Source organism: Pelecanus crispus, chromosome 4 (genome assembly GCF_030463565.1).
Source record: "Pelecanus crispus isolate bPelCri1 chromosome 4, bPelCri1.pri, whole genome shotgun sequence".
In the NCBI taxonomy this organism is placed as follows: Eukaryota; Metazoa; Chordata; class Aves; order Pelecaniformes; family Pelecanidae; genus Pelecanus; species Pelecanus crispus.
Window position 1 is genome coordinate 61,254,283 of NC_134646.1, and position 26,409 is coordinate 61,280,691.

Sequence of the window (26,409 nt, forward strand, 5' to 3'; positions counted from 1 at the left end):
AGGTAACACATCTTCCTTTTTATTGCTTAGTCTACTCATTTCAAAGCTATACTTCAGTACTCCAAAAATATTAACTAATTAAAGAATGCTGAGCAAAGAGGAAAAAACTAATGAGGAGTAAACCAGTCTACCTTACATGAAAGCCACACATCCGTAAGATGGCTACAAGATGTCTAAGGGGGAAAGATCAAAGTGACTCCATTCCACAGGTAAGTCTGGAGTTGAAATTAGGAAAAGAATTGGAAGTGTTATCTGTGCACATAACTGTATTCCTGGATAGAATTTGGAAAGGAAAATTTTACATTTAATATCTGAAAAGCTTTCCTACTAGAGACATCCAATTGGCTACACAAAAGTAGTGCTTCCAAGAGAAAACTGTACTAGATTAGAAGGGAGACAGAACTGTCTTTTCCTCTTTAATTCATTTAACTCTCTGTATTACAAAATGAAAGTTAAGAAAAGGAGCAAATACAGGAATTAAAAACAGTGAAAGGACTGTAGCAATATTCAGTAGTACTACACATGCACTGCTATTTATTTTACTCTGATACCGAATGCTTGGGAGTAAAATTGAAGCTGAAAAATGGTCAAAATTATTTCCAGAGTTTAAACATGCAGTTCACAGAAATTCAGATTCCACTGAGTTCATTTTTTCCATTCCTGTTTTTTTGTTGATTCTCTGTCCTAGAGAGTATGCAAGCTGGAACTGTGCTTTTAGTTTTGCTGAGTAAACAGGCAGTGAGCACTGACAAAGAGAAAAGCCAACACTTACTACCTTAAACTTTCCATATTGTCTATCCGGATCACAGGAAGAGGAAGGGGAAAGCACCTGCATGGAAAGTTTCCTTTGTCTCTGAAGGCAACGACAAGCTGATCCTGCGTAAGTCAGTCAGGGATCCTCTTTGGAAAGCTTTTTTCCAACTGGATTTCATCACTTCAACAGCTGTTGTGTGTAAAAAGCCTGATTTTCCTTCTTGTTGCTTGCAGACAATTGCTTTCTGATGGGAACAAGTTCAACTTCCTCTTGCTCCCATTCTATTTTTAAAGCTGAGACTTCTTTTGAGCAGAGTATCAAAGCATTCCACTGGGAATACAGCCACTCTTTGGCCTACGTCTGGGTTTTTTTATAATCAGAATCTGACAATTCCTCTTCCTCTACAGACAGAGATTCTGAAGACAAAAAGGAGGAGCCAGTGTATCTCCTAGCATTCTTAACCTCCTCATTAGCCTTTTCTTTCCTTCTTCTTATGGGAACTCTCTGTGGAAGAACAGGATATTTCAGAGAACAAACGGTCTGCAGTTTCAAGTCCCTTGCTTTCTGGTCCTGAAAGTAAAAAAGAGAGTTTCCCACCCCCAAAATTAGCTCCTCAAAGAGCTTGGAAACTTTATCAAATGAGTAGCCTGAGGTCTATGTATTAGCTAAAACAGGGACGTGCAGTCCCTGTGCTCAATGCTGTGCATTGCTCATTCACATCACAACCTTAAATTCAACCTTCAGCAACTGCAGAGTGAGTAATACTGATATTGTTAACCACAGGTCTGCCTTGGACTTGATACCGAGCAAAACAGTATTAGGAGCATATAAAAGGTAAGATGTCATGATGGTTATTTCTAAGTGGTACTTAATTCCCACACCGGGATCCAGTGAGACAAGTAGTCCCCCTCTACACTGTGTCAGAAGGACTAGAACCTCGGAGGGCATCAGAACACCTGCAGGCTGAGAAGGACAGTACGCTGAGGTGGCCCAGCAGGCAGCTCTAACCACAGGGCTCTCTTTAAACTCTGAACCTGGGCAGCTGAAAAGCAAGAGGTGCTTGACTCACGGGATCTGAATGAGAACAAACAGGGAGTGTAATTCTGTCTACTGGCTGCTTCAATCAGCTGGTCAACTGAGGTATGAATTCACTAAGAACTAAGCTATCTGACCTCCTGGTAAACTATTAATAGTCAGATAGACATCAGATAGCAGCTATTTTACTTTAGTCAGTTTTGCCTGCTGTGTTAAATGATAAACCAACCTAATGCTTTCAGTGCGCCCAGGGTTTGTTTAGAGTACAACTATTGTAGCTTAACGCCTCTCTGCAGAGTTTCTGGATTCCAAAACAGGCTGGGCAGCACACAGAAACCTATTTAGTCTTGCCAAGGCAGTACTGATCTACGGTACTAGGCAGAACTTAGGGAACTTGACAGACAGAAATATCTTGGGTTTTCACAGGTGAAAAGAAGTGAATAAATATTTCCCAGTCAGATGATTACTGAGCAGGATATTTTGGACTGCAATTTCAGGTGCAAGAGTATAATATCATTGTTTTGGGCACTAACACGATCTTCGGGTCTGGCCCTCTGTGGACAAAAAAAAAATACTGAAATTTCTCACCCTGTTCATGCTCCCCCTACCAAAAGAACAAACTGTCCTGGCCGTTGCAAGAAAAAAAGACAAATTATGCCTCTTTGATTCCTCCTCCCAAATCATAAACTCCATATTGCAATGATTTTTTGTTACCCAACTCCTGCCTTACAGGAGAAAGCAAATCTAAGTGTCCCACATCTATTCTTCTGCAAAATTCCTAGCTTCTATACTTGGCCTCAATCTGTTTCTCTATCCTCTCTAAGTTTTTCTTCTTATAAACAGCCATTGGCTGTGCTCAGAAATCATGCAAACTCCAAAATTAACTTTATCTGAATCTTGTAACATTATCACTGCTCACGCACTTCTGAAGATTTCTGATGAAAATCAAAATGGCTTTTCACTCTGCTTTAAGCATGGAAGGCTGAGCAACAAAGATTACAAAGCTATCTACAAACGGGATGGACTCAGGCACTATCATGTATAATGTTTAGAATGTCTGCTTTTTCTTTTTTGGTTGTAATTAAGGAAGTTAAAATCTGGCTACTGAAGAAGCTACCTGACACTTACCTAAGAACACCTCACTGCTCACCACAGATATTTCATGTTCTGGAAACGCAGGCTAGCTTTTCCTCACCTGAAAGTATTAACTCCCATTTTGTTTACTTTTTTGTGGAAGAGGAGCTATGGGTTTTCATTCAAGGTGCACTATCAACTGTTTCAAACAAAGAAGATGACAAAAGGGGTGTTTCTTTTGACATTGTGAAGACAGCAAACGCACAGAAGGCATTTTGTGCAAAAAGGCTTTACAAATTAAAGTGAACAGCTACACTGCTAGGCAGCCTAATAAAATTCCTAAATTTATAATTGTATGACCCCAATACTACATATAAACTACAGCAAAACAGGATAACCTTTGTACAAAAGATACCTTTACCCAGATACACCTCACGATTCTGTCAACTGTATTTTAAAACCCTGATGCAGAAACCCCAGAGCTGCTCTTTATACAGCATTAACTTCACTACCGATAACCAGTTTATTTCACGTTTCACTTAATGCACCCTGAGGATTTTTCAAACTTTAGTTTGCAATGTCAAAAATTGACCTGTTTTGATGATAACCTTAAAAATTATTCTCCTCTGAAAAAACAACTCATCAACTGTCAACACAGTAAGCAATAAAGTAATGCAACACTTAAGTCCTTTTAGCATAACATACATCTACATCTTTAATATGAAGAGGTGCAGCATTCAAATCCTTCTTATTAATTTATTTTTTTAATCATACTGTATTATGTGATTAAAATCATGCCATAAAATCATGCTAATGCTTTCCAGTGACACCGAATGAACATTAGTCAGACAGAGCAGGTCTATTAACAGAGGTAGGCCTACTGGGATAACTCACTGATTGGTCCTTCAGTTTAACCAAATGCTCATTTCATCTGAATTTCTAGTCTTCATGTAAAGAACTATTTTAATGAAGCAGGTACAATGATTATCAAATTATAGTATGTATCATAAAAACCTTTGAAACTGAGAAGTTGTTTTAATTGCAGAAAAACAGTTATATGGCAATCTGATTTTTTTTTTCTGTCAAAGGAAAATAAAAACTCATAGAAAATAATGTAAATAAATTAAAATTTAAGTATTTTATATTGTTCATTACCTTCTGGTTCAAGTCCTTTAAAAGAACCAAAATTACATGGAAAAGCCAGAATTATATACTATTCTCAGTATAATCCCCCGTTGTGCTATGCTGCCCACTGCAGCATAAAAATAATTCATTGTTTTAACAAACAGAATTTCCAGGTACTACACGTGCGCTTAACCCTTATGCTCTAATACTTCTTAATGGAAAGAGCATCAAGTGGCTAGCACTTACTACTGTTGAACATTTTCTTTTTTCAAACAGCTTTTAAACAAATGAAATTACCTGGGGATTTATTTTAATTGAAGATTCAATTGGACTATACATTTCTATGCAGTTTCCATAGCAACATTCATTTCAAACTAAAGAAGCTGCTTCTCTATTACTCATTATTACTAAAATTCAATTTCATGTCTCTGTTGGAACTAAACAACATTAACAGAGGCCTTGGGAAGAATCCATCTAGCACAACTAATTAGTTTTGAAAATGGCTTTTTAAAATCCACCTAATTTAAATTTCATCCACGTCTAAGCCTTAAAAGCCACAATTTTGCCACTGAAGTAAACAACAGCCAAAAGGCATACAACTATTTTCCTGTGGTCCGAACAAAAGAAAAGATAGCTGCTGTAAAAGAATGGCTTTTAGAAAGTTCACAGCTCCTTTCCGCCACAAGTCATGAATTGCCAGTGAAAATAGTAAGACTACTATCCCTAACACCGTTCTGATCTTGGCAGTCCACTTATAAGGGACATGACAATAACACAGACCAAACTATACGCTTATTCTGAAAAAGAACAGATAGGCCAGAGGAGGGAGGTTTTGCATACTTTTTGTATTGCTGTCTCACTCAACATTAATTCTAGTAGTCCTCAAAGGCATAAGTCACATTTATCTTTACTGTTTCATCTGTCTACCTAATTGCAGTCTCCTTATTTTTGTTTGAGCAATAATGAAGATCAAGAATAGAAACATGTAAGTTACAATCTGCACACTATTTATTGACCTGTTTTGGTAAATTTTAGTGTGTACACGATTTTAAATACATCACAGATCTACTCACTGAGTAAGAACATTGTTTCATATAAAAAAAGAGCTATTTTAAACTGTTACACATACTAAACAAAGTTATTTTAAGCCAAGAAGAAATAATTAAAAAGAAAAAGTAGTTTTAAAACCAGCAAAAAACTAAGGCAGCAAGAGGAGAAGCCATGGATTTCTAATACTAATTACAAGACAGAAATTATACCTTTTGGATCTAATCCAATAGCTTCATGGCAATGCAATGCCATGCCACACAAGCAAATTCAGTACTATCTTCATTCCCACATCTCTTACGCAGTATCTACATGCCCTCATTCAGGTCCCAAGAGCTTACACAGGCAAAATTTCATCAAGAAGAGAGAAAAATGCCTCACAAAACTGCAAAGAACTGATGAACTGACTTGCCTGAGAGATAATTCTCCTGCCACCTTCTGCTGATAACATTACTAAAATACTCTCGTGAGAAGGAAAAGAAGAACATTTTACATTAAGATAAAAGGATGACTGTTAAGAAGATGAAGTTTAATTAAGCTGGCAGGTCAGTCTTTCTACAGGTTAACTGAAAATATCATTGGCAAATTTATATTTAGTCACATATTGCCTAGCCTAAGATTAAATTATTTGATGCCATCCTGACATCCCACTACTAAGAAATTAAGGATAATGCAGAATTGGCGAATGCCCACATTCATACCCCTAGTATAAATTAGAACCTGATTACTCCAGCTCATTACAAAACAAGAATTCTACAGTTTCATTTAGTAATGTGTTATTTTGGACTAGATGATGGCAGCTTGCCCACTGTTAAGGTTGTAGTTTTTGACTGACAGAAATAAGAACAAGCATTTGAATGATTTTATTAAATGCATATCACACAATCCCATTACTGTTACAGGGAGCCATTAATGCTTGCCTATTTCCTTCCAACTCTAAACCAGCAACTTTATAGTTATTTTGCCATTTCTCATCATGGGAACATATGTGCATTCTTGCTTGGAAAATGATCAAGGCTTTCTGGGGGGAAAAACATTAGTATTTTATTCAGGAAAACATTCTGTATTTTCATTACTAAATAAAGCAGATGATATTTAAAAGAACAACATACCATAGTGTAGTTGTGAGCCACCTTGTGCAAGTCAGTGCAACCCTGCGCATCGGCAAAAGATCGGATTCCAAGGCAATTGGATGGGTGAAGCTGCTTCATTAGGAATTTACAGCATGCTTCTACAACCTGAGAGAGCTGAAGAAGGCAAGCTGTAGACAACAGGCACTCAATGTTATCTTCTTTTAATTCAAGGCGACCTAGTAATATTAAAAAGGAGATCACATTACTTTGCTCTCATCATTTGTTAAATTCACTAAAACTCAGAGGCAACAGAATTATTTACAGATTATATGACAGAATATAAGGCTTAGCAAACATCACTCTCAGCAACAGATAACCAGTTTTTTCAAAATTAGTACCTATAATGACATAAGGAAAGGGAATCCTAATAAGATTCCTTTTTTTGTCAGTCATGATACATTTAAAATATTCACATAATACTATATTAATTTATTTAACAAATTATCAGAGAAACTATATCCTACCAGGTTGCCTCAGGTAACAGCAATGCTGATTTCTATTTATTTATAAGGAGTTAAATAATGTGAATAATCATTTCTAAAGAGCATTTGAAATCTAGTAATGGAATACAATGCTCACAGGAGGACAATTCATTAGATGAAATTCCCATTTTCATTCTAATTACCTGTATATGCATATTGAACCAGAGCCCACAATGCATTTGGCTCCACACCTTCCATCTTGATTTCTTCCTGTCTTGCTTCCCTTACGTCATTAGTGAACATTGCCGCGAAGTAGTCCGAAACAGAGGAGAGAACCAATCTGAGTACATCGTGCGGGAGAGAAGAAGAGAGACAAAGAGGAAAAAAAAAACCAAACCCAAACCTCAGTCAACCTGATGTTTGTTAATTTATGATTCATTACTTTGCCCTTTGAAGAAACACACTACTGAGAAAAACATTTTAAAATTGACAAACTGCTCCATGCTCTAGTTTCCCTCTATGAATAATGAAGTACTGTTACTGAATCTACATTTGCTGCTGAAATAAATGAATTACACTTTCAGAGCTCAATGACTTTTAATAGCCAACACAGAAACAACCCACAAAAAACACATAAATTGGAAATGGAATATAAATATACATTATGGAAATAAAAAAAATCGAATTGACTTCCATTTATATTATGTCACTTTTTTAAATGTGAAAGAATGACTTACTAGTCCTTTTGAAAGTGCTTTAAACTGCTTTTACTGTTGGTGCACACATATGCATTCATTTACTAATACTGATAATAGAACTAGGCACAGTAAACATGGAGATGGTACAGAGTAATCTCTTTTGTGGGTATGTATTTAGCCTTTTGTTAACAATTCTGAGTATTTTAAGATCCTGAGTAAGTAAACATGTTAGTACGCAACAGACGTTTCTTCGGATTACTGAGAGTAAAACACTGAGTAGACCTAACAATGCCATTCCACAAAATGTGCAAGAATTTTGATGTCTCAGTATGTGTTCACAGGACTAGGGTGAAAGATAAAGGAAATCATATGAAGGAGGAACATTCAACCCATAGTTCTGTTGTATGAGACCTACCATAACTATTCATGAGGTCTCTTCCTGGTCTCTTCCCTAAGAGACCTCCCGGAACAGCCGTGTGGTTTGGGTCAACTTTTGTGCTGCAGCAGCTCACAGGGAATTAAAATACAAATACACTTGCATATGTACCGAGCTATACAAACAGCAAGCCCAAGAATCAAGCCTATTGCAAATACACTACACAGACCATCTGCATACATTCAATGAATCTAATACTTCACAAAATGTCAGTTTATTCTGTGCTGAATCATTATATTGGCTTGTTAAGGTGACAGAGGTCAGGAACCGCAAAACAGAGTAAAATTAATTGAAAAGGTGAGCAGCAGTGCTTAGGAGTAAAGTCTACACATGTATTAATGGGGAGGATTTGCAGCTATGTACACAAAGTCATGAACTAGAAAGAACTGTCTCTTAGTTAATTAACTGCAAACTAATAAATTGTTGACTAATTTCAACTTCTTTTTTCTTGCCGATTTTCTGACCATTGACCATTTGGTCAGGCCTACAGTAGGATAACCCTTTTTTTCTAGTTGTTGAGGCAATAGAGTTGGGTTAAGAGCATATGGGGAAAAGATTAATTTTAACATCTTGGTTGACTTAAGTGAAGTTTTGTAATGAGAAATAAAGCTCTGTTCTTTTAAAGAACATGTTGTTCTTGAAATGCGAGATTCATTCTGCGGCTGACTTGCTGAGAAAAAGTAGAACATTCTGCCAAGATAGCACCCGGGCATCACTTCTAGGCGTTTTAACCTCAAGTTTAATGACACCTGAATGAATGAAAATACCGCCTCCTACAGTTCTGTAGAAGTTTAGTGAAATTAGAGAGTACATTCATATAAGCATCAAGGAAGAGTTTATGCAACTGCTTTTGATGCTAGAATGACATGACAAGATCAGATTTGTATGTACAGAATATGGTTTCTCATTGGAAGGGAAAGTGTGTAGATGGACAGATTTGAATGACCCAAGTATCTCTGCCGGGCCAATTCATTATTAAAAAAAAAAGCAAAACAAACAACTTAAAATATTCACCTCTGGCAATACTGACTTGAACTTCTACACAGAATAGAGCTTGAAAAAGAAAGGTCTCTGTGATGGAGCTAAAACCTAATCTTAACACAGTTTTGGGTTTGTGCTTTGGTTTTTTTTTTCCTTCCCCCAACAGTGCAACTAGTTTAGTTAGCTGCACTATTATTTAGAAGATGGCTGGACTGCCCATATCTGAGCAACACTTGCTGAAGAAATGCCAAATAATAACCTGAGGCTCCAAACAAACACCTTCTACCAGCTGTTTGATATCAGCAAATTTCCCCCTGTAATTTCCAGTGTGAGAGTCCTCCAAAAGAAATTTTTACAAATTTAAAATGCAATCCATTTACTATTTTTGCAAACTTGTATTCGGATTCATGAGAAGGTATACATGTTTCACAGTGCTAAGTGCTTTCTAGGGAGTGACCTGCATATGTCAGAACAGGATGTGCAGCCCAGGAGTAGATTAATACCAGTAATATGCCAAAGCATAAATTATACCAATAACAATTTTGTAATAATTTTAGTCAAGAAGCATGCACCATGAAAAGCCTTAGAACAGGTATCCACACTTTTCTCTTAATTCAACTGATTTAGGAAAAAAGTTCTTTCAAAGGAAGAAAGGTGATTAAAAGACGCAGTGACAACGCATCAAGGTGACACTGAGCTAGCATAAAAGAAAACAAAGGCAGACTTTCAGCAGACTGGCCATTTCTTGTTCTATGTTTTTCCCACTAGTCAATAAAAATCAATTACTACTATACTCATTCCATTTGACACCCACTTGTTCATTGATCTTTTAATCTCATAGCTAGTAACTGATTTTTCTTTCAAGCTTTTTTTGGATTGTCTGAAATTAAACTGCATTCCTATATACAGATTATACAATGTGAAGCACCTAATACCTTCATATAACTGAATAATCCACGTAAGACTTTCCCCATCCATATTTGGCCTTTTTGCTAAACAATTACTATAAAAACTCTACTTATATTCACGATCCCCATGTTAAATAGAGCTATCATGGCTCCGTTAGAATTTAACATAATCTCTTTGTGTTATTTATTAATCATTGAAATTAACACATTCATCCATATCAAGAGTTCACTGGGAACTACTGATGCTACAAAATACTGCCATTCCTCAGTTTAGAAACTGAAGCAAGCTATGGTTTTTGTATTCTGAGTCTGTATTTTTTTCCCCAAGAGTAATATTTCCTTCATAATTGGCCCAACTAAAATGTCTACAAAATTGGTATATATTGACATTAGAGAGACCTCTTAACAGTACCAAAAAAAAAAAAATTGGAAGAAAAAAAAAAAAAAACAAGAAAAAGCCTTAATACAGTTGGCATTGTATTGTTCAACTGTGGATGTCAAACATATTTACCTTTACTCTTCTTCTTACTTAATAACCAGCTACTGCCAAATACTCAATTCTGCACAGATAAGATTGCAAGAATTTGGCTACTGAATTATATGCAGTAGGTTGGCTGCTCGTTTTCAGTGCACAGGAAAAATGTAGAGAAAAAGGAGTACATGAATACCAGAATTTTTCATCTGGGAGATCGTAAGATGTCTGAACAATTAATCTCTCTGGAAAAACACTCAACAGCTATGGGCTAAACACTGACAAAATCTGGGTGTTTCAGTACATCTCCCTGTTCTTGCAGGAGGTTCCAATGCTACTGATGTCTTTAATTTCTGTGGTTTGTACTGATCCAAAAATAGAAAGATCCACCATGATGGCTTAACTTAGTTTGCAGAGTTTTCTACTGAGAGCCAGTAAAATATGTGTAAGCAGGGTGGCACGCCTGAATTAATTGTGCTTCTTGTTGGAATTGCCACAAGCTGCATCATCTAGACAGTTTTCTAGGTCTTCAATGCAATTATTACGTAAAATGATGATAGCTGTCAAACCCGGCAATTTACAGATTTAGTATCTCCCAACCTGATTCACCTGACAGAATGACATGAAGCTTCTTAACATTTTCAAGATAAAAGGGACACTTCCTAGGCAGCTCCTTGTTTGTGGCTGTGTAACAGATGAGAATAGTCCTAGGGAACACACTAATAGCATTCAGTGAAGTTGTAAGGTGATACTGAACAGTTCATGCATCCTAGTATGAAGCATTTCATCCACTGGTGGCTTCAGCTAGTTTCTATTCTTGATAACAAAGCATGTCAGTAATAAAAAGAATTATGAAAGTGGTACTACCCACACTACTAATATATCTGTATTTATTTAAATTGTATTTGTTTAAAAGCAAGCAATACCTAAAAATACATGCAGTATGTTTATGTTAAAATGATTTCCAATTATCTCTCTCTTCCAGGGAAATAAAACCTTTCAAAATTCATTTGCTGCTTCTGACACCGAAATGATGATTACAATAAACCCTTTAGTAGAATTTTTCAAAACAACCACGCTGTTAGTAGCAATAGTACCTTTTTAACATAAAGCTATCACAGAACTGCTTTTTTATATACTTTCACTTTTTAGAAAGACACTTTGTGTTAAACTTTTATAAACATGTAGCTAGAACAAAACAACCAAAAGGCTGCAGTGAAGGATTTACAAACTAAGGCAATACGGACTGTGAAAGAAAGGAAATATTATTAAGCTGTATGGAAAAGAAGTACAAAGATAAATAAGCCTCAAGATAAAAAATGTCTGCAAACCAGGATTTGTGCTCTTCCAAACAAGCTTCCTAACCCCTAGAGTACATAAGCTTCCATTTGCCGCCTTTCCTTCAGTCCCATGTCTTTTGTATTTCCATCTTTCACTGTCAACAGGAAGAAAGAAAACGGCTCTGCAGAGATTTTCAGATTGCTGGTTAAAGGATGCAGAGCAGGCTTTAAATCCCCTCTGGCCAGGAATTTACACAGACCTCCCTTTTCTTATGTGAATGTTCTGATCAGCAGGTTATTACAAAACAAACTTTTATTATGGATATAGCAGTTAGCTGAATGTAATAAATTACTTAAGACACCTGAAATTGCAGTGGACACAGAAAAAGCACCTGATACGAAAAACTTAATTAAATTAATTAAATTTAATTTAATTAAAATCTGGCAAAATTTCTTTATGGAACTGCAGGCTAAGGGAGTGGGAATGTAATGTGGGTTTTCCTTACTAAGTTCTTAGCTATAATTTCAGCACAGAATGAGAAGATAAGCAGTCTTAGAATAATAGAAAATGCCACATTCAGAAAAATCATGACTATATGTGATACTCCTATTTGTAGTAAACGGATAGCCTGAATTCTTTGAATAGGTCCAAACCAAAATCCTTCTGGATTTTACAGTAACGTATTACCTGTGCTTATTACTATTGCAGACACCAAACTCGCTGCTCTTTTATCTAAAAACATACATCATACACCTCAGAACATTCAAGTGTCATCAAAAGTAGAAACTGAGAATTAAGGAAAAAAACACAGGAACTATTAAAAATATCAGGTTCAAAACAGAAAATCTGAAAACTCCTCTCTATGTATGAGCATGATTAATAATAATAATGAAAAATACTCTTTCTTACCAATTCTATGTGACCACATATTAAGAAAAACCCTTTTATCTTTCTTAAGGAAAAAAAAAGAAAAAACAGCTGTCCAGTGTAAGTGAACTTTCTATTTTCTTACACATCTTAGAATGCCAAGCCATTAAGCTAGTATCTATTTAATACATCTTTTGTTGCTTATTAAGTCTTAAGATAACACAATCACTAGTGTTCTGAAATACACTGATCACTCCAGCCTGCAGTCAATACTAAATAAGCCAGAACTTGGAAGCAGGCAGTAAAAAAATTCTACAGAATTTTCTTCTTATAACATAGGCTACTACAAGTACATAAAGCCAGTCTTCTTACTGAATTTCTATAGAATTCTGAACGAAATTTAAGATTTCCATCTTTATCTTTTTCACCATTGAAAAGGTCTGTTTTCAGTGAGGTACTTTGGACATACTGAGATGAAGACTGTAGCTATTGCTATGTTTCTCTGTGAAAACAAAACAGTAAGAGAAAGAACTTACTGTGCAAAATTTGCTCTGACACTATAAAGTGAACTAAGGACAACCATAAGCCTCCCACGTCCTGCTACAAGCACAAGGTGTGCTGCTTTGGCCTTAACTTTCATGTGTATTTAAAACACAATATACCAGCTACAGCAAGATGTTTCTCCTCCTAAGAAGAGGAGACCATAGCAATTAACAGGTGGTAGCATACGCCTAATGCACTACAGAAATAGATACAGTAGCAGACACTCAAGGAGCAAAGTCAGTTCTCTAAATAAATGGGAAACAGGTACAAACCACATTAAAGAACTTCTTAGCATGCTGTCTTTCTGTTTATCTTGTTGCAAAAAACAAAACAAAACAAAAAACCCCTTCCAGTCCTTACAAGATATTTGCAGCTGTCCTCTGCACCCTTTCTACACTTTTTAATTATTACATAAACCATACTCCATAACTGTATATTGCAAATACCTTGGCCACATAAGGAAGTATAATTATTTCCTTATTATAATCACTATTTTTCCTGTTTATAGCACTCCCAAGCTCTCTGACTTCCAAATTACTTCAGCGGGTGCAAATCCACCAGGAGTGCGTGCATTCCCTGTTTTCATCTGATTCACTCTTTCTATAGGGACAATGCAGTTTTGCAGGTAATTCGAACAAACCAAAGACCAATCTTAAGCAACTCTGTAGCCACAGGGAAAGCCAAATCATCTTACTCACCCTACTGTCTCTCCAAAAAGGGTTCATCATCATCCTTCAAACTACGTGGCTATAAGTGTTTACAAAGGAATTCAGGTCAGGGGTTGGGTGGAGAGCAGGACCACCCATCTTAGCAGGAATAGCAGTAAGAATTGCTTATGTCAACTTGGAAACATCAGGGATAGCCTTAACTGTTTAAAAATGAAGTTTCATAAAATGAAGTATCCGAGAGCAACAAGTTATGGTATAACTGTGTCCCTGCTCCTCAAGTCAGTTCCCATCCCCATGCTATCATTCCCTCAGTTGTGTCAGCACAACAGTTTGGATGATACCCAAATAAAAGCAGAGCTCCAGCTTTTTAAGAAAAATACCAAACCCAAACCAGCAACCTCTTCCCATCTTTTTATTACTATTACAGTATTAAGCTGTAGTTTCAGTGTGGGGGTGGGAATGAGCAATGGAAAATAGGAATGCTTTAGGCTGCTGTTTCTGTTGTAGACCTAGTCTCATGAAACCACGGCTTAATTATACCTAGGTTCCTATTTGAACTATTAATATTGCGCATTAAATACTGTAACATGCTTCAGTTATTCATACTTTTGTTTCACAATCTTTAGTATTTTCCTAGCTTTTAAGTGGCATGCTATATGATCTGTTAATTACACAGACGACAGATAGGGTAATGTTTGATCTAATTTAGCCCTCTAACCCTTACTGTCAGCGTGCAGTAGTCTACTATCAAAGGACTCTTTCTTACAATGGGAGCAAAAATACTTTATGTGGACAAAAGACTGTCCTTATTGCTAATTATGACTCCAACAACTTCATTGTTAGTACAAAGAAAAAATTAAATCTAAGAAAAATTTTTTACATCATTCTATGGCACAGAAACCACTACTACTTATAATATTCTGAGGGCGCATTTGGGACTTTTGGGGTTTCTATTTTGTTATGCAAATATCTTACTATACGCTTGAAGAAAAAAGTAGAATGTGAAAACATCACAATTATTTTTGATGCTGTATTGCATACAACAGACAGAAATTAACTCTTAGTTTCCAAATAAATGTTAAAAAACATAAGCATGTTTAAAGTCTTCTAAATTGTTTAGGACATTCTGACCTTTTTAAGCAAAACACAGGACACGCTTTGAAGGTACATTTGTAAATGAATATGAAGTTACTTCAAATTATAACAAACTTACCTGTGAGCTGGAATTCTACGATCACCAGCAACTAACACCACATCACATAGCTGTTTGTGCCTAAGGTAGTTCTCCATCTTTTTAAAAGTTTGTTCAGCATGGTTGAGAGCCTGAAAAAATTCGTCCGAAGTACAGGGCTCCATAGTTTGATAAGATGATAAGGTATGACTGCTGTTGGAGGTTCTGCTGAAGACAGTAACAGAAATCTTAGTTCACACAATATCTACAGTGATAAAATAAAAATCACATGTGATTTTAAAATTGACGTACGTGATTTAATATATATTCCCTTGCTATTTTATTTCCCTTCATATTCGTACTTTCTGTCTTCCTCCAAACCTAATCTAAACCCTTATGAAAAAGGTACGATCATTTAATGTTCTACTCTTCAACTAACAGGCACACAAACATCAGTCCAGTAATCCTATCTATAGTGCTGTCAGATGGTTAGGGACAAACACACTCCAACCAAGACCCTGCAAACTGAAAAAGCAACAGAAGGATGCAATAAGGAATCAAACCGCTCCCTGCCATGTATGTTAAAGACTTACTTCACACGTACATTAAAGTCTTGCTTCACAGTTAGCCTAAGGTGTCTAGAACAAAACTCAGCGTATACGGAGCTAGTAAAAGAGCGTGGGTATGCAGGGGGGAAAAAAAAAACATCAAGAAACACATCAATATACTACCACTCCTACTGCACGAAGCCTTATGGGTCCAAAATGAGATCTAGTACAGTAGAAGCCAACACAGGGGAAAAGCAAGGGTGGACGGGGAGAAAAATTATTCCTGTCCATACACACAGCAGCTTGGGAGGAAAGACAAACAGAGAAAATGTAAAAGGAGTGCATATGGGCCTAGGACATAAAGGAGATGAATCCTAATTACATACACTGAGAGAAGCACCTTTTCTTGCTCATAGTTCTTTAACTGACAACTACTGATTACTTTTCCACAATGCAGGCAACTTACAAAATACTCTGGACCTACCATAATATTTGGAAGGACATGGATTCCCAAGTTCTGCATCCAGACCCCTGCTTTCACAAAGATGTCACGAACTCGGGCACCATGCTCAGGGCTAAATCCACCAAGACACTTAGCTCAGTCCTTAGCCTAGGACATTCATTTCACGACAGAGCTCCTCAAAATCAAAGTCTGAATTTTCAGCAGAAAATGTTCAGTAAAGGTTTTTTTGTTTTGTTGGGTTTTTTGTTCCCCCCCCAACCCCCCGTGTGCCCAGATAGCTAAAAAGGCCGAGCAATTTGGCACTTAATTCAAACCTAAATCTAGTAACAGATGAGAAATGAGATACTTGCCTACCTACTTCCCTTGGAGAACCTCATCTTAAACGTGCTCTCTGAAGCTGTGGTTAGCCATTTATTTAAGCTGTGCCAACTTCTTCTCACCCTCCATGAGTCACTTCTGCTCCATCACTGGCCCTCAGAAAAGCTGGAACAAGTATTCTTTGTGGCCATTTTGGAAACTGAATCAAGGAACTCATGTATGTGAAAAACGTAACCACATAACCATAAAAAACATTGTATTTGCAAAAGTGGGTGGCATTCTCACAGTGAATGAGCAAGAAGTACTCAGGGAAAGGAACTCTTAAACCAGCAACCCTGCAAAAGAAACAGAAGTGGAAAGAATAGGGTGCTGGGCAACAAGAAAATGCTTAGGAAATTCTTGTTCCCTATCACAATTTATCACATCCTCAACTGTGTTGATACAGGTTGGGTGGTTTGGGTTTTTTTTTGGTTGAACCATATTTTAACTCAGATTCCTCAAATTAACGCCATTAATAATGATAAAAATACTACATTATATCAGGGATTTGATTTACATTACAACCTCACAAAGAGTTGTGTAGATAGAACTGAAGAAGCAACAAACTAGTACGGAGAAGGAAAAAACTTTCCAAGCCAGCACTTTGCCTGGACCACACCCTCACTAGAGCTATTGCCAGCCCCAAGGCTGCACACATGCACATTCTGCACAGAACTGTGGCAGCCACCACTCTTGTTCAACAAGGAAGAATAATTGCAGTGGTGTCTCTTTTCCACTACCCAGCATAAAGCACTTTTTCAGGATACAACAGAGCCAAGCTTAGTTCTTTCCCGCACCTGAAGAAGCTCAAGCCCATACCTTGTCCTCTAGCCAGTAACTTACAAACCATTTTCCATAAGGAAGGAAAAGGATTAGGAAAGAAAGATTAAGCTTCAGCGGTCTATATGAAGAGAACATGAAAGAGATAGTCATTAGATAGTTGTGGTACTTGCAAAAAAGGAAAGATACAGCTTCAAGGGCTATTTATGCCTATTACTCAATGACTGATTACGAAAAATTCAATCTCCCTCCTTCCCCAAACTGTTTTACAAATCTATTTCCCAGTTTAGTTTGCCACAGCCTCGACAGCTTGGGAGAATACACAAGCAAGGAAAGAACAGAGGACAGGAAGGACCTGCTTTTCTCTCTCCCAGCAGCAGTACTGAAATGCCTTCCAAAATTCTTGGTCTACGTCCCTTCCACCTACAGAGAGGATACCTGGGTATCTAACAGTGGCCTGTGACTCCCATGCTCAGAGCAAACACCCAGCTGCAGTGTCCTACACCTCTGAGTATCAAGGCAGCTCTGCTCCTTTTGGATTTGGCTCGACTCAAATTTATCTTATAGTATGAATTTCCCCTCCCACAGACTAGATATTGCTACTTCTGCACACCTCACACATACTACTAAGAAAATTACATTGAAGACTGAGGCTGTCAGCGCACAAGGTAAGTGTATCAGAGAACCCTCTGCATATTCCTTTAAGATTTAAGATAGTATTTTTAACACATTAAGTGGAAATATTATTACAAGTATCTTAGAATGTTAGTCCGCAGGGTTTCCTTTTTGTATTCTTAAACTTCAATCACACTTTTCTTGGTCTTTCTTTTCTTTACCTATTTATGTCAAAAAGATCCTATCTAGCACTGACCAATTTTTAAGTATGGTACAATTTCATGATGATTGTAAAAATATAAGTTACCCTAAGGACAAGGTCTTTCCCATGCTACCTACACATTTTACTACCCTGGTGACAAACATTCATATACTACAGATGCTAGCTTTCTTCAACTTCTCTGTATAACAAAGAATTCATGTAAGAGTGCCTTTTGAAATCAAAATTACGTATAAGCCATGCTATATACCCATTTGTTTTTAGAGGATTTTATTTCTTGAAGTAGGATGTTCGGAATAAGGAGCTCTGCCCAATGTAACAGTTCATTGCAAAGCAATGAAGCAATTAACTGGGCTAGTAAAGCGTTGATAAATGAGTTTCAAAAGTAAAAGCATGTATGATGATGATGACTGGAGAGCTGAATTCACACCTCTCCTGCTGTTGTTTCAGGCTTCTTGTTGTAGCTTAAAGCCACAGCACCATTTTCAATATAAAAACAAACCAAACCATAATATATACAAGCCCTCCTTCCTCCAACTTTTACAAAACTCTCTCTCTCAAAAGAGAGGCATCAGTGTTTTTCAAATTTTACGGGGGAGAAGCACAATCTGTTCCTTGTTGTGGTTTAGCCCCAGTCAGCAACCAAGCACCACACAGCGGCTCACTCGCCCTCCCCCCTGGATGGGATGGGGGAGAGAATCAGAAGAGCAAAAGTAAGAAAACACATGGGTTGAGATAAGAACAGTTCAGTAATTGAAATACAATAACAACAACAACAAAAAAAATTGTCTCGAAAAGGAAAACAACAAAGAGAGGCACAAAACCCCAGCAAAACAAGTGAGGCAACCACCCGCCAACCGATGCCCAGGCAGTCCCTGATCAGCGATCGCTGACCCCTTGCCCAACTCTCCCCAGTTTATATACTCAGCATGATGTCACATGGTATGGAATAGCCCTCTGGCCCATTTGGATCAGCTGTCCTGGCGGTGCCCCCTCCCAGCTTCTTGTGCACCTGGCAGAGCATGGGAAGCTGAAAACGTCCTTGACTAGTGTCAGCACTACTTAGCAACAACTAACAGTGTGTTATCAGTATTATTCTCATACTAAATCCAAAGCACAGCACTATGCCAGCTACTAGGAAGAAAATTAACTCTCTCCCAGCTGAAACCAGGACATCCTATTAACACGATTTATTATTTTAATTATTTTAAAGCACTGAGATTCATTTTAAAGGAGGAGTCACAACGGTTATTTTATAGCAATCTCACATATTAGTTAACAACCTATGAATTCCAAAAAGTATTAACCTTGGCTATAACAAAGGTTGCAAAACTTTTTTCAAATTGTTTTTTGGGAGGCAGCTTTTAGGTTAAATGTCTCCATGTTTGTCTTTGAAGGAAAAATGAAGTAAAAAAAATAAAGACTTCATTATGACTAAGAAAAAAATCAAATACACATTCAAACTATTCATTTTGGAACAGAGATAGAGGAACAAAATCCAAAATTTGAAATTAATTTTAAATGACGTTTTCTGAAAAATTGTGTAAAATTCTGTCTGAAAATATTATCTCTGAAAGTTATGTGTAAATTCACTTATATTTAAAGCTGTTCTGTTGTCATGATCAGTTCACCTAATTTAGCTGTAACTTCATCTGTACTTCTAAAAAAGGTCAACTTCTCCATAAGATTAATATGAAATCCCATGAATCTGCAAAAATGTAGTTTTACTGCAAGATGAGAGTGACATGGTTAGATCAAGGGTGTGTAGTACAGATGCTGACCTTATATATAAGTACCACCTTGTCTCTTCTAACCTTTTGCAGCAAGTAACAGCTTATTTCCTGGCATTAAACAGTCACATTTCTTTTGACAGAAGCAACATGTTGAAGTGCAGCTGGTTCAGCCTTCACTGGACAAAGGAGTCAGACAGCATTACCATGGGATTTCTATCTGCAAAATCTTGATGGAAAAAATACCCCAAATACACTGCTACTATGTCTACTCAACTGGCTGGCTCACAGAATCAACAAATGAAGCCTGTTTTTCAAAAGATTTCTATGCTCTGTCTCCTTTTCCCACTCCATCTACCACCACAAGTCTAACTCTTCTCCTTTCCCCTCAATTCCTTAAGGCATTGCCTCACTAGGCAAGAGACAGCAATTAACGTGACTAACGGGAAGCTGTGCTGTGCCGCCAGCTTTGCAGCAGATGACTTCTGCCCTTTTTCAGTGAAGGCAATAAGCTGGGTTTCTCTCCATTAACTAGCTGCCATTTGCAAGGAGTGACGTTATCTTCGAGATTTCTGCGTACCCTCACATTAAGATGAAAATGGCCCATGGGTTTTAAAGCTACCAGGGAAATGGCAGAGGTGATGCAGAACATAAGCGCATAAACTTGGTCCCTTTAGGAAGCCAAACTAAAAGCAAATGCTCTATCTACTCTACTGAAAATTTGCAGGCAGCACTATACACCAACCTACATGGCTTTCATAGATACACTGAAAACGGTGCAAAATGGGAACTGGAGCAAGAATAACCTGTGCACAGAAATGGCTTAAATTCTGTTTTACATATGTTTCTCTAACACAAACTGGGTGTACATGAAAGCATTAGAAGTAGTAAACACTGGTAAAACTGCAGAGATGGGAAAAAAATAGATGTTTTTCTCCTCACTACTATGTTTCCAGTGAACTCCACTTTGTTTCTCAGGAAATGAAGTAACTGACATAAACATTTGAAATCTGAATGCATGCATAAAGAATATCACCTTTATAAATGACATCTAAATAAACAGAAAATCAACAAACCAATATAGACATCTCAACGTATACAGATATTTTAAAAAATCATGACATTTCAAAGAAGAAAAATAGTAAAAATATTAGTTTTATTCACACCTCCAAAAGGTTCAAAATAATAATAGAGGATTAGAGGTAAGTGATGGAAACAATTAAGTACATGCAGGAAAATGGGTGCAGCTGCCTTGTGTTTAGAGAGGACAATCAGAGGAAGAAAAATAATGCATAGTACCTCTGACTATAAATTACATGCTCCTGTTTACATTCTTGTAATGCAAACCCAAGAATAATGTCAATGAAATCAAAAGCCAGTGTTTGACTGATCAAAGCAGAACTCTTCAATCAGAAATGAAGTATATTGAATTTAGTGAATCACCAATAAGCTCTAAGTTTCACTACTGCTCAAAACCAGTGAAGGCATTTATTCCCTTACTAGAGCAGACAAATCTCCATTAGCTGGACTTCCTAACTAAGAAGAGATAGGACACTGCATTTGCTATACTGCATAACAAACCCATGATCTCAAGGTATTTTTTTGGTAATAATATAATTAGAAGATCTGTTGCAATTTTAAGTCATCTTTAGGCTAGGGTAGTCAATCGTTTAGGTCACACATACTAGAGGAGATAGAGTGTTTCCCCTTGGACAAATTAGGATACATACTAAGATCTTTTGCATTTTGAAACAAATCTTAATTTTGCAACTTTCTTGCTGCATTAAGATGGCTTCCTGCATTGCAGTTTTTACATACAATCAATATAATTTAAAAAATATTTTTTCAACAATTTGATTGTTTACACTACTGTCTTCAAGCTAGCTGACATTTTATTGCAGAAACCAAAACACAACTTACTAAAATAGTAATACACCAGCTTTTATGCCAGCTTCCATGATTTTATACTATACTTTGTAAAGACTAAAATATTTCCTTCTTCAAAGTCAGTGAGACAAAAACCTCAGCTGCAGAGAATGGACTTTTAGCAGTGTATCATAATTCAAGATAAGAAAAAAATAATGGAAAGAGAACAAAAGTGAAGTGGAGAGACTGAAGAGCACAGTAAAGCTATACATGCACGTGAACTCGAGGGCTAGTGATCTACTCTATGCTAAAAAGAATTATAGCCATAGCCAGAACTACAATCTTGTAATCACAAGGTTCAAGCAAACACATATATATCTGCATTAACCTTAATCTAACTGGCATGAATAACAACAGACACGAGAAGCTGGAGCAGACTCCAGTGTTACCTACGCTAGCCCAAAGACATGTATACACAGCCTGCTAAGCCAATACTACTGCATCTTTACTTGTATCTAATTTTACTAAGAAATAATATAGGCATGTTTCATTGCAGCTAGACCTTTGATTGTAGCACTGATGTTTCCTGTCTTACTTCAGAGAGATGTCTTGGATTTAGTGCAATGAATTTGTATACCCACACAAACGTCACCAGTAACATGCACTGTCTGGAAAACAACTACTTAGACTACCTCATGATACACCTACGTTGCAGTGTGATCCAGAAGTGCAGTAGCACAAAAACATGCCTGACTGAGCTTTAAGATAGCCAGAGCATGTGACAATGACTGCAAAAATATGATTGTCTTGCATGAAAGCCCATTCCATCCAAATAAACTGCTGGAATCCCCTGTGGCTTTGCGAAGTCCATGCTGAAGCCTCTTGTTCCCTTATCTTCATTGTAACATCTACTGTTCACGCTTACTAGATTAAGTCTGCCTCATATATGCTATATAATTGTGCTGCACTAACTCTTTTCAAATGCGCATAGACATAACCCAAGTGAATATGTAGCAGGCACAGAGGAAACTCAAAGAATTTTGGCAGTAGCATGGAAGAAATGAGAAGGCTAGAGATTCTCCCCTGTAAAACAACTTGTCTTTCAATAACAAAGTTTCTTACTTTTGCCTAATTCATGCACATATCTAGCAAAAACCGCTCTTTTTATAGTTTTTCTGTTAATTTCAAGTATCATACTACTATCACGCCACAATTAGGGAATCTATCAACTGTCCTTATTTGACAGTTTGCATTATTTTGTGGTAGGAGATACACAGAAATATATAGCACAATTGGGGGTCCTAAAGAACTTACAGCCTCAAAGGTCAGTAAGACTGAGGTGAAATAAAAGACTATCAGAGGTTTCTGTACATTGAAAACTGTTGGGGGCGGGCAGACTTAGACTGGAAGTTACAATGTACTAACTACAAGACCTTTCATACAGAGCAATACTGCAGAATAGCTACCACCCGGCACATTCAGACCTTGTCTTAAAATCAGCTACACACATCTTACTAAACTGTTCAAGGTTAGGACACAACTGATGAATTCTGAAATATTGCCTGTATTTAATGTTTAAATATAATTATACATTTTATATCATATTTTAATACACTTCCATACTTAAATCTACAGTAAAGTAATTCCAATATTTTAATGCATGCCTGGGTGAAATGAAGCAGATACAATACTCTGCATACTAGGTATGCTCTAGGTATTTTTAACTTGATATCCATGGTGCCTTCAAGGTCTCTGGACTGCTGCTAAAGCACCCACAAGAAGTTAAGAAAAAGAAATCTATTGCTAATAGGCTTAAATTTCCTATACAAGAGTCTGCACAGCTGTTGGAAAATTTTAAAAAGTATACAAATCTAAAATTATGACCATCGGGCTCAGGAACGTAGGAGAGTTAACAAACAGCAGCAATAGAGGAAATCTAGGAGATGAAAACCAGCAGAAGAATTCAAACCTCACTGGCCCTGTAAACAATCATTCAAGCTAATGCTCGTTACAAACAACACATAGTGGTAGGATGTGAACAGCATTATAGCCAGCTAGCTCTGATCCCCGAATCCGGATGATCTGTTAGCATCTCAGATACAGCCACCAAGCTCTATACTAATAACAAATGAATTCTACAGCAGCTCTCCTCTAAATGAATCACGTAATGATCTAAATCTTTCATAATGACAAAGATCTGATCTAAATGCTTTTCTACCTGTGCTATATGACATGGCAAAGAGGAAGGATGATTGGTACACACAAAGCAGTAGAGCTGCTTCTGTCACTTCATGCTCCTAGGGCTCGTAACGGGGCAATAAATTACAGAGGAGCAAAGTACTAAGGTAACTCCATAGCTTCTACAAAAAGTTTAAAAAAGGGGTTTCTTCACATACACAATGTGTTTCTAACGGAGGTAACAGGGTTTTCATATGGGAAAAAAGCCCTTTGAAAACTACATAGATGAAAGTGGTTTTTTTTTTCCTCAAGTCAATAGATAAGAAGCTATATTTTTAGACTAGTAAAAAAGACCATTTAATTAAGCTCTTAATATCAGAAAAATTCCAGCTGTTAGGCAGACTTATGTAGTCTGCCCAACAGCTTATACATTCTTAACAAACGGAGTGAACAAAACATGGTTTAAGTACAGTCTCCCCATGGGACTAGAGATACAGATAACAATACAAAGCAAGCTCTTACACTAGTTACATATTAAGTTGTACCACCACTGAACTCAAAATTTCTCTAAAATATGTTTTAAAGCATGAAAGTAAAACACTAGCAAGAATTACAAGACAATAAAGGAATTACAAATAACTCTAGATGCTATAGATGATTAAGCACATAATTAAAAACATACTTCAAATTTACTAAGTTCAAATCCTATGTGCATTTCCTGTGGTATACAACTCCACCTGCAAAAAAAAAAGAAAACCCCACCCCAGAAAACCCTCAGTGCTATATAGACTTCTCATATGCCCTAAGTAAGTATCTGCAGTTCTCCAGTTCTACAGAGTAACAAATTAGTTTTGTCATATGTAAATTCTTCACCTCCAATTAAGAACAAATTTGTTGTAATTTCAATCTACACATTTATCTCTTAAAACTACATGTTTTTTCTACACTGATTGCCTTGCTATGGTGAGCATATCCTATTTGGGGTAATGCCGTACATAAATATTTCACATCACAAGTAGATGTTGCTGAAATGGAAGGTGATGTTACACCTGTATCATATATATTATCCAGTGACATAGGTATTTAAAAATTCATACCTGAATATCATTTAAAATAGGGCCTCTTCAGAGATACGTTATTTATAGCTATATAGTTGTGGCAGCACGATAAGACTGCTGTTATGAAGCATTCGTATGCAGGATTTCCTTTCCCTGTAATTCTAGTACTTTTGCCATTCAGTGACAAAAGCAAATACACTGTGTTGATGCGTAAGCATTTTTACCCTCCCTCCTTTCCTTGAATCTTTAAAGGTTATATAAACCATAAATAGTTAGTGTTTATATTATGGTCTACTTTGCCCTTGCACTAAATGAATTCTTCTCCTAGGGAATGCAAAACACTAAAACTGCTATAACTAGATTGATCAGTCTTTAATAGGCTTTATTACGCAGTGTACCCTTTTAAATAGCCATGCTTCCTGAAATGCCATATCATTGCAAAGTTATCTTAAAAGTGAGAAAGCAAACATCATAAAATGTACTTGAAATGGTAAGCTACCTATTACGCACTATGTGCACTATAAAACAGGAAAAATACTTTTAGTGAAGAATGGCTGACATGCAGTAAAAGGAAATAAAAGAATTAAACTTATACTTAACAAGAGAGATTATTAAGTTGCCTAATTTACAACAACTGGTAAACACCTTTCATTTAAGAACAAGTTTTACAGTTTCTTCTTTAGTAATGATACATAAGAGAAGAACACCAAAACATCTTTCTAGACACAATAAAACTATTCTTTCTTTTTAAGCTAGATACACAGTTTAAGACACCTGGACAGATATCTGCAATCACTTTAAAGCACAAAGTGGTTGGCTTGCAATAGGTGAAATATTTTTTTTCCTTCAAGTTGCATATGCACAAGAACAAACAAAAAAAAAAAAAAAATTCTTTGTTTTATAGCCTAAGTATTTTTTACAGTTTCATCTCCCTCATTTATAGAAACACATGGAAACATCAGATAAGAGTCACAAGAAGCGTACATTTTCATAGTTTTCTAACTGGCACAGGACTAACTCTCAGCATAACTGAACAACCAGTGGCACTTCAATGATTTAGAAAGCATCCTGTAACATTACCATGTAATGGACAGTACCTAGGTTCACAACAGCATGTACTTGGTATACTGTTTAAAACACAAGTGACTGCATCCTCATTTGCGCTTTATTTATCCACACTGACTAAAGCTGCCTTTTAAAAAGGTCCTAGTAAACACACAGAACCCTGATTATAAATAATTTTCTGTTTCTGATGCACAGCAGCTGCTAGGTTTCTGAAGTATTTTAATCTAGAATAAAGGCTAGCCTATATATGCATGCTATCTGTAAACATGAAATGAAAACACATTTCTCACAATAGGAAAGTAATAATTAACCTGCACGAACTGCTGTCCGATTCATTTTCTTCCTCACTTGCTCTATCACCTGTTTCTTGTCTGTCAAGCCAACGTGCACCTCCGCAGTCTTCTGCTGAGAATTCAAATGTCGGGATTTCTGAGGTGGATGCCATTGGCCAAGCAGGTGAATTCTGGAGATCCTGTTGGCTGGACCTTCTGTAACCAACTGATGTTAAAGGTAGGTTACCTGAATCTAAAAACTTTGTGCCAGCAGTTGTTACATTTTGTCCTCTATTCCAGAAGTCTCCCTGGTGGTTTTCAGTTGCGGAGTTAGGGGCTGACGCCTGGTGACCAAACCACCTCCATCTGATTTTTAAAATCTGCTTCACGTCAAACTCTTTACGAGAACCAGACATCCTTACTGAAAGCCAGTGATCGTCTAGGCAACAGGGTAAGAAGCTGCACACATAAAAGAAGATTTGTGCACCCAACCAAGACAAGAGAAACACATGCTCTGCCTGGCTGTGGCAAGCAGATTTTCTACAGAAGGAGGGGAGAAAGCACTGCATTCACGTAAAAAAAGGCTTCTTTAACGGTCTGTCATTTGAATATAAACAAAAGGCAATAGACGCGAAAAATCCT

At 36.9% G+C, this 26,409-nt stretch overlaps 1 protein-coding gene across 3 annotated transcripts in view; it reads right to left on the reverse strand.

Moving 5' to 3' along the window:
* The window catches only part of KLHL5 (kelch like family member 5), a 44,110-nt gene extending 17,927 nt beyond the window's left edge, over window positions 1-26,183 (reverse strand). The window contains exons 1-4 of one of the 3 annotated variants that reach the window (XM_009482586.2): window positions 25,807-26,183; window positions 14,658-14,840; window positions 6,794-6,930; window positions 6,148-6,344 (exon numbers count right to left, since the gene is read on the reverse strand). In XM_009482586.2, coding sequence (XP_009480861.1) covers window positions 6,148-6,344; window positions 6,794-6,930; window positions 14,658-14,840; window positions 25,807-26,183 — 894 coding nt within the window. Of the gene's footprint in view, window positions 1-6,147; window positions 6,345-6,793; window positions 6,931-14,657; window positions 14,844-25,806 lie in introns of all 3 variants that reach the window. The other 2 variants (XM_009482585.2, XM_009482587.2) reach the window with 2 other exon arrangements.
* Window positions 26,184-26,409: the final 226 nt, after the last annotated feature.